Genomic DNA, 14736 nt, shown 5'->3' on the forward strand with positions numbered 1-14736 from the left:
CCTGTAGCAGGCTAACTGTACATATTTGTGGTGTGCAGGTAATAGTATAAAAGTTTATACACATATACACTGTGAAATGACTACCACAATTAAGCTAGTTAGCATGTCCTTTCACATTGTTACTATTTTTTGGTATGTAAGTGAGAAGATGGAAGATCTACTCTCTTAGCAAATTTCAAGTGTCCAATATGGTTTAACTAATGGGCACCAGGCTGTGCACTAGATCTCCAGAACGTACTCCTGCGTAACTGAAATGCTTTTCCTTGCAATTGGAGTGTTTACTTCATTCACACTTGATATGAGTATCGATATATCTTCCTGGCTTAAACCTAAATCTGTTATCTTGTCATTCATTTGTTGTGACTGTGTTAGTATTTATTTTTCCCCTTTCTCTTGTACCCTTTTGAGTTATTTAAGGGTATTTATCATTGTATTATATTATATACGTACATTCTATTCTATTATATACAGACACCTTATCAAAGCACACTGGTGTTGACATTTAAGCACTCTTAGTGAAGCACGTAAGTCTGACATGCCTTTTCGATCCTTTATTTTCCATTGTTCATAACATGATTGTCTTAAATATTTACTCTATGAGACATACAACATTAAAATTTTTGCTTCTACCATCAGCTACTTTTTAGAAAGCTTAAGCAGAGCTTTTGCTCTTCATTTTATTTGAGAAAAAGTAGTCATAATGCTCTGCCTTCTCCTGGGGATGCACTGATGCTTGTGATTACTAAGCAGACACACACCTGGTCCCTGCCTTTGCTGGGCTTCTATTCTAAAGTGATCCTCTGTTCCAGGTCGCCTGAACTGGTGGTCCACTGTGTGCACGAGCTGCAAGCGGCTTCTTCCTTTGGCCACAACAGGGGATGGGAACTGCCTTTTACATGCAGCCTCTCTGGGTAAGCTCCACAGCACATCAGGGGGAGATGGGGCTCCAGGCCTGTGTGGTGCATTGTGAAAACACAGCCACATGCTAAGTAGAGCCATGTCATGTCATCTGGAAGAGTTCTTATGAGATGGAGCCAATAATTTTGGTCCTTCTGGTCAAGCACCTGAGTGGGTTGGTGGAGAGACAGAACACATGTGAAAAAAGACTTGTTTTAATAGGAGTCCCTGAGTGGGAGCTGCAGGGATGGGAATTAGAGATTGTGACCTGGAGTGATCAAAGGGGACTTCCTCCAGAAGGCAGAGTCTTTATTGAGACTTGAAGAACTTGAAAGACTAAGAAAGAAGATGTTCCAAGCAAGGAGACCACATATACAAAGCATAGAGGCAGTATGAGGCAGACTCAGCTAGGTGAGGCTAGCATGAGGCAGGGTAGTTGTGGGGCCAGTGTGTTGACAGTAGTCTGCAGTGAACTTGGACTGATATGTAGACAGACGTGGATGCCACTTGGGTGAATCCCAGAGGGATCACCACATTCAGAATCCACAGCAGACATATCAGCAACTTTCCCCAACAGCCATTGAACTGTCTGCTCACAGAAAGCCACTCCAGGGCCAGGCTTGAGGGTACAGCTCTATAATCCCAGGTACTTGGGGACAGATATCAGGAGAATAGCCATTCATTGCCAACCAGGGAGAAAAAGTGAGACCCCATTTCAACAATTAAACTGGGTGTGGTGGTATAAGTTGGGGTAGTTGTGCACACCTGTAATCCCAGATATGCAGGAAGCTTAAGGAGGAGGATCACAGTACAAGGACAGTCTGGGCAGAAAAATGCCAGACCCTATCCAAAAAATAACTGAAACAAAAAAGGGTTGGGGGCATGGCTTAAGTGGTAGAGCACCTGCCTAGCAAGAGTGAGACCCTGAGGTTAAGCCCCAATACCAACACCCCCACACACACCAGTACAAAAAAAGTCAAATCAGCAGGTGGCTTTAATATTTCCTTTAATTTATTCACTGCACATCTAGGGATAATGATTTCCCTCTATATATCTGAGGTACAGAATTCTAGATTAATAATTTCCTTTCTGAGATTTTGATAGGAATTGCTTGGCCTGGATGGCAATATTTGGCAATATGGGGATAACTGAAGGTCATAGTCGACTTTCCAGAAACTCAGTCATCCCCTCTAGGCCCAGCCATACACACACAAGGCTGAATCCATTCTACAGGCAAGGTCTGCATTTGTGCTAGGGCCCCCAGAAGCAGGCCACTTTGCTTGTCATCAGTCCTGTAGTATAGGCTTTATCCAGGGGACAGGACCCTCAAAGGAGAATGTGATCCTTGTTGGTCAAACTCACATGCCCAGGTGAATGTGGCCTTAACAGGTCCTGTGACCCAGAGCAAGGCTTAAGTCCTAGACCTCTCTTTACCTGTTCAGCAAGAGATGGGCTGAGATGAGACTGGAAAGGCTTTGACGGAATACTTCAGGTCTGACAAGAGCCTAGGGAGGCCCAAAGGAGATTGGAGATGGAGAGCAAGTGGAATGTTCCTTGGCTTGATGCTGGACAGCAGTCACGAAGGTAACAGAGACATCCACCTGCCTGCTTCCTTCCTTGACAAAACTAGAACATTCTATGTGTGGGCATTAAAAAGTATTCTATACTCCTCATGGTAAGAAATAAGTTATTAGTCCCACCCCAGTGCCAGCCACTTTTAGCATTTTGGTCTGTGGCCTTCCAGTCTTTCATCAGTTCCTCAAGTGAAGTTTTAACCTTACTGTGTTCACAATTCAGAATCCAACATTTTCCACTTAATTTTTTTTCTTTTAGCTGATACAGTAATTCTACATATTTATGGGGTACAGACTTTTTACTCAGAGTTTTCCATGCTATTATCCTCAAAAAACTTGATATCAGTATTTGGGACATGTTTCATTACAACATTTAGTGCTAGCTATTCTACAGTTATTAAATATGTTTTACCTTGTTTTATGTAAAACCCGGAGAGAGAATATAAAAGAAGAAATCTCCTGTCTATGTCAAACAACAGTTTTGTTGAAAGGTCTCAGGCATGGAAATGGCCTGTCCCTTAGATACTCCAGTACATACAGTCACTGTCCCTATCAGTACCACAGGTGGGCAAGGCCTCGCACCGCCATGATGTCATCAGATTTTTCAGATGACATTTTCTCCAGGAGCGTGATGGGCCTCTCAGTCTGGGGAGAGGACTCCCTCCAGCCTTGTTCCTTCTGCAGGATGGAACCATGCTCACCAGGGCTGTAAGGGCCTTTTTTGAGAATCCCCCATAGAACATTACGCTTAGCACTTGTAGACCATTAGCCTTTTTATTCCAGTACAGATTGAGTAACCCTCATCTGGAAAGCCAAAATCTGAAATTTTGGGGGCAGCAGCATGGCACCACAGGTGGTAAATTATACACAATGAAGCTTTGTTTCATGCACACAATTATTAAAAATACTATATAAGTTACCTTCAGGCTATGTGTATAAATAAGGTGTACAGGAAACAAATGAATTTCATGTTTAAACTTCAGTCCCATTCTCAAAATGTCTCATTATGTATGTGTAAATATTCTAAAATCTGAAAAACTCCTGCCCCTAGATAAGGGATACTCAACCTGTTCTTTGTTTTCTTTTGTGCTGGCACAGCTAAACTCCACGGGACCAGGTCTGCCCAAATTGGCCAAGTGACAGACACTGACTCTGCTTGCTGGACACTTAATGTTATACTAGGATTATGGGATAATCATAGAAATAATAGGAACCCTAGAGTCAGGCCTGTAGGCACACATGAATGGACAAGAAGACTCTGGGTATGAGAGACTGGCACTAAGAGCCATGGTAGTGAGGCTTCCTGGAGAGTCCTTGGAAGGCAGCTGATCCAGGTCTGAGGATGAATAAGGAACAACATTGGCCATTTCCCTTTATCCATCCTATAGAGAAAGACAGAAGCCTGGGCTGCTACAATGCCCATGGCAGTCTTTGGTTGCTGCATATCCAGGGGCCACAGCGGAGCCTCTACAGACAACAGTCAGTTCCAATCACACTCTGTAGAAGCTCCAAGCACACTTGAAAGCCAGCCTGTTTTCTCCGCCTTATCTCCACCATCCTGGCTCTAGCCACCTTTTCCTCTTGCCTTTTTCAAGTGCTCCACATGGACCATCCCCAGGTCAGAGCCTTTCCCTGGCCTTTCCCTCTGCCAGGAATATCATCTTGGCTCCCTTCTTCACCCATTCTAGGTTTTGTTCTGATGACTCCATCCATTCATGCCATAATGACTACACCTGCCATTCTGTCTTCATCTGCTTCATCTCTCCTTACAGTGTTGACATTTTATATTATGTACTCATTTAATGACTTACTCACTTCTCACTTTCCTACAATGTGTGTTCTGTGAGATTTTAGGAACTTTGCTATGCCATGCACCTAGGATGGATGGATGAATGGGTGGATGAATTGGTGGATAATGGATGGAAGGATGGATGGAGAAATGAATTCCCTCCTTCTTTCCCTAGGAATCAGGGATGCACCTCTCTTCAGTGCTTCTCCCACTGCTTTGTTTCTTCACCACCCCAGAGCTGCCCAGAGCCATGTACTAGAGATGTCTGGTTTATCTTTTTAGCCCCTCACCACCACCCAGCACAGAGACACCCTCTTGCCAGGAGGCAGGTTCCTCTTCTGGCCCTGATGTGTGCAGTGGTATCCACTGGTGTTCTGCTTCTCAGAAAATTGAGATGCCCTGGTACTTCAGACATTTTACATCTAGCAGTCCCCAGAGAAGCAAGAATACTATTAGCCATCCTGACAGGCACTACATGAGGACATGTCACCAGCTTGTCCCCAAATGCAGTCTCCTACCCAGATGCATGACCTGCATTTCGGGCATTAGGTCTCTCAAAGCAAACCTACTAGCTGAGGGTGGGTAGCCATGGGTCCCAGAGACAGGGAGCCCCTTGCTTCTTGCCCTCTGTTGTTTTGCTAGGAAGGAAATGTGTGGCTTCATTCATCTACTTGAGCCATGGGAAGCAGAGGGAAGAGGAGAGTGGGTAACTACATGCTAGCGATGAGAACCAAACAACTGACTATCACAGCAGTAGGCTAGCCCAAAAGGTCCCAACTTGCCCTTCTCATGTTCTCTCTCTTTCTCCTCTGCTCATGGTCTCCTGGCTACAGGGATGTGGGGCTTTCACGACCGGGACCTGGTTTTGAGGAAAGCACTCTACACCATGATGAGGACGGGCGCGGAGCGAGAAGCTCTGAAGCGGAGGTGGAGGTGGCAGCAGACACAGCAGAACAAGGAGGTTGGTACCCACTGACCTGGCTGGAGCCCAGGACCTACACTAGGTGCAGCATCCAGCCATGCTGGAGTCCAGAGCTTGGCCCCAGTCCCAGTCCATCTTGTAAGGTCAGGCAGAAACCGCTTCTGGGATTAGTGAGGCCTCTCACATTTAAGCCCATGGCAGAGGAGCAGCCTGGTGGACAGCAGCTACATTCCCATCACACTTCCCATGCTGCTGTAATTAGGAAAGCCTTCCCCTCTCACTCTCAAAGTCCCAGCTTGGATAATGAATTAGTTTTCAGGTGCATCTGTCCCATCATCCACCAGCCCACACGTAAGTTCTATCCAGAGAGAATGCCAATCGCCTAACCACAGTGAACATTAGCACCTCGCTCTCCTAGAAAAAGAATCTGCCTACTTTCTGCCTGAAATGGGCCTGCTCAGGTCATTCCTGCCCTTGGGAATGACCCTTGCTGGACAACCAACAGCTCTGACATTAGACACTGGGGCTCCTGAAAATCTGTCCAAACAAAGAGGCACCCTTAGGGGTCATTAACGGATGTGTCCAGCCTGGATCCTGTCGGGGCTTAGATCAACGTGCATGACCTGGAGTGGCTGCCTGGGTGGGGAGGGAAAGGAGACGAGGGTAGGCTGCAGTGTCCACTGCCTCCTGAACCACCTTCCCTCTGCGCCAGTCAGGACTGGTGTACACGGAGGAGGAATGGGAGCGAGAGTGGACCGAGCTGCTGAAGCTGGCCTCCAGCGAGCCACGCACGCACTTCAGCAAGAACGGCGGCACGGGTGGGGGGTAAGTGCTACCCCACCTCTTCCCAAGGTCACCTCAAGCTCCCAGCCACCCAACAGTGTTGGAGGGAGGGCGTAGGCACAATGTGGTACCCCAAAGCTGTAAAAGACAAGAGAGATTGCAGCTTTCAAACGTTAGATTCTTTTTTAAATTAGTACATATTAATTAATTGTACATGTCATTGTGACGTGTTCACACATGCACATATGAAATGTTAGATTCTAAGCAAGGATGCATAGGAGGTTGTGGAGGATGGTGGAACAAGTGTGCCCAGCCTCCACATGCCTCTCTCTGTGGCAAAGGCATAAGTTCATGTAAGCTGCCTATCTTCCTCGGGCCTCATCACCCAGAACCAGCAGGGCTGATCATTCCCATACATACACTGCCACTGCACAGTAAGGATGTGAAGACTCTGGCTGCTGAGTTTAGGTTTTTTTCCATACCTAAATAGCTATTTAATATGTGACTTCAAGTCACATTGAAAGCAAAAATCATTAAACTAGCCCCATATTTCCCAGAGGGATTCTGAACATTGAACATGTTCCCAGCAAAAAGGCTTCCCACATTCAGTGCACATTTAGGAGGAATTTGATCCTGCAGATTCAGCTCAAATGTTCCAGTGTGGGAATGAATAGCTGGCCAGACTAGCAGGGTGGCCACAGAGGCTTTGGCCACAACATTGTGACGGATGTGTGCTTTAGTTTGTTACTGTTTTGAACCTTTTGAAGGCAAAGATGTCATCCCCAGAAAAGGTCTTTGCCAGACACAGGAAGTGTGGGCATTGCCACATAGAGACCCACCACAGGATCAGAGACTTATGCAGCTCTGGGCTGGCCTCAGGCTCACAGACCCTGATGTGGCCTCTGGACTCTCACCCATCCACCTCAGTGGGCCTGGCCCTCTCTAGAGGTCTCCAGCTAAAGGACAGGCTCCAATGGGGTCCGCAGCAGCAAGTGGAACTGTATTTCAATACAGAAACACGCAGACTCAGGCCCACAATTGTCATTTTGTTTTAGTGCTGTGTGTCAGTACCACAGTCAGCCTTGTTTAGAACATTTGGGGACAAACATTGTGAATGCTCAGTCAGTTCTCTTTTTCAAGCCTCCCAAGTTTTGCTCACAACACTTCACAAGTGTTCCTTGGCATCTCTTCTACTGTTGCCTCTCCTGCACCTGCCACAGGCCTTTCACCCCATAGGTGCTGGTGGGTTGGATCCAGAACATGTATTTCTTTGAGGGAGACAGTGTCAGCAGCAATAATGAATCTAAGTGGTCTTTTCTTTTGCTGTTATAACAAAATGCCTGAGGCTGGGTAGTTAAGAAGAGAAGAGGTTCATTTAGCTCATGGTTTTGGAGGCTGAAAGTCCAAAAAGCATAGCTCATAGCACTTGCCCTGACATGGGCCACCCTGACTACTTCACCTCATAGTGTATTACACCACTGTGAGAATGCATGGGAAAAGGAGCAATCACAGAGTGCAGGGAGGAGCTAGAGTTCCTCTTTTTCTAATCCTCTAGAGAGAATTAACTCAGAGTCCCACAAAATCTCCACCAAGGGCAGCTCCCCCAGTAACCTAACAACCTCCTCCAAGGCCCCAAAAGTCCCACCCCTTTCCAACATCACCACACTGGAGACCATGCCTCCAACACGTGAACCCTTGTGGGACACACTCACACCATATGTAAACCATATCAGCAGGTGTTCACCACCACACACCACGTCCTCTGAGTCCCCTGTCCAAGAGGGGCTCTGCCTAAGGTCCCATGGCTGGTCATACCACAGTCTCAGCCCTTGCTGCCTCGTCCCTGGGACATGAAGGGGTTCAAATGGTGATGGTATGGAGGGTGCACCTGGGGTTCGTCCCTGTCTCCCCTCATACAGGGACAAACCCCAGGTGCACCCCAGGTGAACTCTGCAAGCCCTGAGTTCAAACCTCAGTACCTCCAAAAACCAAAAACCAAAAACAAAGAAATTACCAGTGCAAAAGCCTACTCTTGAAACATTAAATGGTTCAGTCTGAGTGATCAGCCACAATATGACAAAAAGATTTAGATGCAGTTATAAATCTCTAAAATGACCCAGGCTTGTTCCTTTTTGGTATGAAAGTGTGGTGCCCGTACCTGGAATCCATCCTTCTGGCTACCACATCACAAGAGAGAATGAATACTCCTTCGAGAGTTCAGAGAGGAATAACCAGACAACCAAGGGTGGGATGGGCATGTGTCTATTTAAGGAAAGAACAAAAATTCTTCACTCTATAATTCTTTACTCTATTAGGAGTCAGAGATAGAAAGTATGGTCAGCACTGGGGGGTCTGGAGGGTGGTGAGTGAGCCTCTGGAGTGTGGAGCTCCATGAAATAGCAGCTCCACGTGCAAGCCCTGTATTGGACACTCTGTGTATCTCCTGTCACATTCTGCCCTGCAAACCTGGGGTACTCCCCTTCTCAGATTGCAAAGTTGAGCCTCAGTGGGATGAAGTGACTTCCTAGGATCACAACAATGAAAAATGGAAGAGCCAAAAAGTAGAAATTTGGTCTAATCATTAAGTATCTTCTCTGTACTGTACTCCATAGCCTAACAGAATCCCTTAAGTATAGCACCGTTTGCAGAAGCTTAGATTGGTCACCTGAAAGCCACCTCTCGGAGTGGAGGTGATGGGAACAAGGACATACCCACTCTGGTCTATAACAGAGTTATAGACTATTCTCTAGTCAGAATCCTGAGCCAGTGATTTCAGCAATGGAGAAAGAAAAAATGAAAAAACAAAAATATTTGCAATAGTATATGGCAAACTACAATAGACATGTATGCAGATGTCTGAAAAGAAAGTTGCTTCTATTTTCCGATGTTCTTTGGTGGAGGTTGAACTTTTTGTGGCCAGTTAAGAGGAGAGGGCTGTGAAACTGGGCAGAAGATACACCTTTTCTTAGAGCCAGGAGTTTGGGCGGCATTCTATGGACTGAAAATAAGAACACTGAACACTGCAGCAACATACCAGATCAGACATACCAAGGGGTGCTTGAGAGCTATCACCCACTCCAAGGATTCACTTGGGTTTCAGAACTCTAAAACAGAGACTTTTTAAAGCAAGTGTGGTCTACGTTTTTCCTGTCTCATCCCTGAGAAAGAGGTTTCCTTCTTTATGTTAACTGATATATGTATAGCATTGTGTTAGTTGGTTTTCCACTATTGTAATAAATACCTGAGAGGTTTATTTTGACTCACAGTTTTGAAGTTTCAGTCTATCATCACTTCACTTTTGGGACTGTGGCAAGGCAGCATATCATGGCAAGAGCTCATGGTAGAGCAGAGCTGAATGCATAAAAGAGGAAGAGGCTGGGGTGCCACAATCCCTCCCTCAAGAGCATGCCCCCAGTGACCTGAAGACTTCCCACCAGGCCCTCACCTCTTAAAGGTTCCACACCACCCAGTAACACTAAGCTGGGGGCCGAGACCCCAATACATGGGCTTTGGGGGATATTCCATATACAAGCCATAGGAGGCATCATCTCTTAGGCTTGAGGGCCACAAGCACTACTATTTGACACCCACTCAAGGGCTCTGAGGCAGAGGCCAGTCATCCCCAGGATTCATAGGGCTGTGGGAGTTCTGGATGAATCATGATACTAAGCTTTCTGAGAGCTAAGCCTAGACCCACAGAAGGAGGCCCAAGCTGGGCTGTTTTCAGGAGGTCATACCTATGATGGGTGATTCCACTAAGGGTGAACCCCAGAGGAAAGGGCTGAGGAGTGATCATAAACAGTCATATTGAGGTACAACCACCTCTGCCCAATGAAGTGAAGTCAAGCCCTCAATTTCCAGAGGCCTGAAGACCCACCAAAGTACTTCCTTCAAAGGGATCATTGGGACCTCTGCCAAGTACAGTGGGCATTGAATGAAGAGAATCAAGAATTTTGCCAAACTCTCTCCTCTTCTCTCTGGCCTGTGCTGGTTCTGCAGGTGCTCACAGACAGCAGCCAGAGAAGGGGAAAGGGATAATGTACAAAAGGAAAGGATCTACAGTACTCTCCAGCATGGGATTGATAGGACAAGTGACCAGAATAATTACACACGTTTTTTAGGCTTTCAGTCCGAAGTCATAGGGTTTGCCAGAGCACACTGTGAAAAGCTGCAGTGACTCCTTAAGAAAGAGTTTATTATTGATAGACACTTTGAGTCCTTGCGTGTTGGAATCTGTCTTTACTTTTACCTCACCACTTTGATGGATAGTTTGACTGGATATAACATTCTAACTTGAAAATCACAAGATAGATAACGTCAATCAAAGAAGATCAATCAGACAGAACACATCAGCTTTCTGAGAACACATCAGCTTTCTGACATTCATCCAGGTCTACTGATTGAGATGAGGAACAGTTATATAAAACTCAGAGACTAAACAGAGTTCATATCCTCATCTTCACAAGCTCTAAACAAGATGGATTCACTAATGCGACACTTACTATTTACCATGTGCTGTGAGTTTTCCTACTCTCTGTTTCATTCTGTCTTTACAGTAATGCTATGAGAAAATGATTATAATCTCACTTAACACATGATGACACTGGAACTCAAGATGGAAAGTAACTTTCTATGGAATAGTTCTGCAAAACTTAGAGCCATAGTTCAAGTCCAGGTTTTCTGCCTCTCAGGTGCCATGCTCTCTCTTTTCTCTCCTAACCCTTAGCTCAGAAGCCTGTCTCTATTATTATGGTGAACTGGAGTCTTGCTACTCTCTCACCTTTAGTTCTATGGGTGATGGAGTAAACTCCTTGCTTTCTCATCCAGTCCTCCAAAGCAAATGTGCCCCAAACTCTTCTCTAAAGTTTTAATATGCTTTGTGGAAATCTTCCCAACAACACAGAAAACCCAGAATGTCTTCCTGATTCAAAGTTTGCTGGATGCAAATAGGGAAGGACATTTTCATGATCAAGCTTCTCCCAGCTAAACTCTGAAATGTGGATTTCCAAATGCTTGTGTTTTCATTGAATCTTCTTACATGTCAGGATGGAATGACCATGAACAAGGTTCAGCTGTTCTCATGTTGAAAGTGGTCCTTGGGATAGACAAACTGGGACATATTTATAAGTCTCTCAAAGTTTACTTTTCAAGAGATTTATTTTATTGCACTTTAAACTCTTCAATAATGGGAATTTCATCTATGACCTCATATCTCGGAGGTTGGGAGACACCCACACACACACATTGTCTCTCTCAAATCCCACTGTTTGTTTGCTCCCTGCCCAGAGAAGCATTGCCATGAAGTGCTCGCAGCCCTGTCCTGATCCTGTTTCATCAGTTTCATTATGTGTATTTTGTCTCCCTTTTCAGACTGCAGCATCCTCACAGTGCACTCCAACCAAGTGCTTCTTTGTGATTCTCTTTTAAAACCTAGCTCAGAACTGGATACATAGTGAACATAAAGAGCCTAAGCCAGAGCCAGCAGCACAGGCTGACCACTGTACACACACACACACCCCCCAAAGACATGTTCCTACCCAGGCCTGTGACAGCATCACCCAGATCTGAGTAGTAACAAGGAAAGGAACAAAGGCCATCCCAGACAGGATCAGTGCTCACCCATTTCCCTGCACAGCCTTTGTCTGGGAGCCAAAGTAGGGCTGGCTCTCTCAAGGGTCAGAATTTCCTAGGGATTGGGGGAGAGTCAGTGTGGTCAGATGAGAATCGGGACATTACCATATACTGAGCGCATCTGATGTGTCAGGCAGGCATATGAAGCTGCCATTATCATTGCCAAGCACAGATAAGAAAAGTGAGATTTAAATGATTAGATTATATGCTAATCAGGCTATCCAGAGAAACATGTATATGTGGAGCTATACATATATATCTTATTGTAGATATATATATGCACATGTATTTGTGCATATGTGCAGGTGTATATGCACATACACACATACATACATGATTATAAATTTCTGAGAAGTCCCATGATCCGATCTCTGACTGACAAAGACCCAAAAGAAGCTGGCAGTGCAGTCCAAAGGCCTGAGAGCTGGAGGGCTGATGATATAGATTTAAGTCAGTCTGAAAGCCTGAGACCCAGGAGTGCCACGGAGAAGATGAGTGTCCCAGGAGAGGCAGTGAGTCAAGTGAATTCAACACTCTTCAGCCTTTTTGCTCTATTCAGATTCTCAACAGACTAGACAATGCACACCCACAATAGGAGAGCCATTGATTCAAATGCAGAACACCTTCACAGACATACCCAGAAATAAGGTTTAACCGGCTATCTAGGCATCCTGTAGCACAGCCAAGTTGACACATAAAAGTAACCATCACTGGTTAGTTCCCAATGACCTATAGCTCACATGAGACAGAGCCAGAATCTGAACTTAGAGCTGACCGAAAACAAACCCACACTCTTAAAAAATGCAAAACAGTTATAAGGAGCAAGAATCAACAACTTACCTTGAGATTTGTGGTGAAATAATAACTTTTATTCTTTAATCTTTTAGATGTCCTCACTTTACAGTTATGACATCCAAGTCAAAATTTTAAAGACATTTCTAATTGAGAAGAATCTTGTTTCTATATTTGATGAGACAAATTTCATGAAATTTGAGAGGCTAATAGAACAGAGAGAAAAAGGGAAATAGAGCAAAGGTGACCCCCCTCGAGGATACTCAGGCATCTCCTTCTGGCTGTCTTCCAGCCCCCTTCCTGTTTCTCAGATGTGCTTCTCTCTCTCTCTCTCTCTCTCTCTCTCTCTCTCTCTCTCTCTCTCTCTCTCGCTCTCCTTCTCCCTCCCTCTCTCCTTCTCTCCTTCCCCTCCCTTCCTCCCTCTGGTTGAGTTTCTGTAATTCAACCGACAGTGTATTTGCTGCATTCTTTTTTATTGACCTTTCTCAGAATATCTGGAATCCTAAATGATTCCATAATCACTAAAACACCTTAAAAACCAACTTAAGCTTCTTAGAGACATAAACTTAAGTAGGTCTTTTAAGGAAAAGTGAGTGTTGCTCCATTCCTGGGAGGTGCCCACCCCACAGTGCTGCTCTCCCAGGCCATGGGGCTGCTGCTCACGTGGAAGGATGTGTTGAGTACATTCACTAAGGCACTGTGACTTCCACCCACAAAGTGAGCATCTGTTTGTATAAGGGGTCCTCACTTTACAGTTATGATGTCCAAGTCAAGATTTTAAAGACATTTCTAGTTGAAAAGAAGACCAAAGCCAAAAAACTCTACTCAGAAGCTTCTAGACATCATCAATAGCTATAGCAAGGTAGCAGGATATAAAATCAACATAGAAAAATCATTAGCATTTCTATACACTAATAATGAACAAACTGAAAAAGAATATATGAAAACAATTCCATTTACAATAGCCTCAAAAAAAATCAAATACCTAGGTGTAAACCTAACAAAAGATGTGAAAGACCTCTACAAGGAAAACTATACACTTCTGAAGAAAGAGATTGAGGAAGACTATAGAAAGTGGAGAGATCTCCCATGCTCATGGATTGGTAGAATCAACATAGTAAAAATGTCGATACTCCCCAAAGTAATCTACATGTTTAAAGCAATTCCCATCAAAATTCCAATGACATTCATTAAAGAGATTGAAAAATCTACCGTTAAATTTATATGGAAACACAAGAGGCCACGAATAGCCAAGGCAATACTCAGTCAAAAGAACTATGCAGGAGGTATCACAATACCTGACTTCAAACTATATTACAAAGCAATAACAATAAAAACAGCATGGTACTGTCACAAAAACAGACATGAAGACCAGTGGAACAGAATAGAGGACCCAGATATGAAGCCACACAACTATAACCAACTTGTCTTTGACAAAGGAGCTAAAAATATACAATGGAGAAAAAGCAGCCTCTTCAACAAAAACTGCTGGGAAAACTGGTTAGCAGTCTGCAAAAAACTGAAACTAGATCCATGTATATCACCCTATACCAAGATTAACTCAAAATGGATCAAGGATCTTAATATCAGACCCCAAACTCTTAAGTTGATACAAGAAAGAGTAGGAAATACTCTGGAGTTAGTAGGTATAGGTAAGAACTTTCTCAATGAAACCCCAGCAGCACAGCAACTAAGAGATAGCATAGATAAATGGGACCTCATAAAACTAAAAAGCTTCTGTTCATCAAAAGAAATGGTCTCTAAACTGAAGAGAACACCCACAGAGTGGGAGAAAATATTTGCCAACTATACATCAGACAAAGGACTGATAACCAGAATATACAGGGAACTTAAAAAACTAAATTCTCCCCAAACTAATGAACCAATAAGGAAATGGGCATGTGAACTAAACAGAACTTTCTCAAAAGAAGAAATTCAAATGGCCAGAAAACACATGAAAAAATGCTCACCATCTCTAGAAATAAAGGAAATGCAAATTAAAACCACGCTAAGATTCCACCTCACCCCTGTTAGAATAGCCATCATCAGCAACACCACCAACAACAGGTGTTGGCGAGGATGAGGGGAAAAAGGAACCCTCTTACACTGTTAGTGGGAATGTAGACTAGTACAACCACTCTGGAAAAATATTTGGAGGCTACTTAAAAAGCTGGACATCGATCTACCATTTGATCCAGCAATACCACTCTTGGGGATATACCCAAAAGACTGTTACTCCAGAGGCACCTGCACATCCATGTTTATTGCGGCACTATTCACAATAGCCAAGTTATGGAAACAGCCAAGATGCCCCAGCACTGACGAATGGATTAAGAAAATGTGGTATC

General features: G+C 44.4%; 1 protein-coding gene across 4 annotated transcripts in view; it reads left to right on the forward strand.

Annotated features, from left to right (window-relative positions):
• The window catches only part of Otud7a (OTU deubiquitinase 7A), a 339117-nt gene that overhangs the window by 288561 nt on the left and 35820 nt on the right, over positions 1–14736 (forward strand). For all 4 annotated transcript variants that reach the window (XM_074061818.1, XM_074061817.1, XM_074061816.1 and 1 more), the window contains 3 exons: positions 810–911; positions 5094–5221; positions 5895–6007. In XM_074061818.1, the coding sequence (XP_073917919.1) occupies positions 810–911; positions 5094–5221; positions 5895–6007 (343 nt within the window). The remainder of the gene's footprint in view (positions 1–809; positions 912–5093; positions 5222–5894; positions 6008–14736) is intronic.

Source organism: Castor canadensis, chromosome 19 (genome assembly GCF_047511655.1).
Source record: "Castor canadensis chromosome 19, mCasCan1.hap1v2, whole genome shotgun sequence".
Taxonomy (NCBI): Eukaryota; Metazoa; Chordata; class Mammalia; order Rodentia; family Castoridae; genus Castor; species Castor canadensis.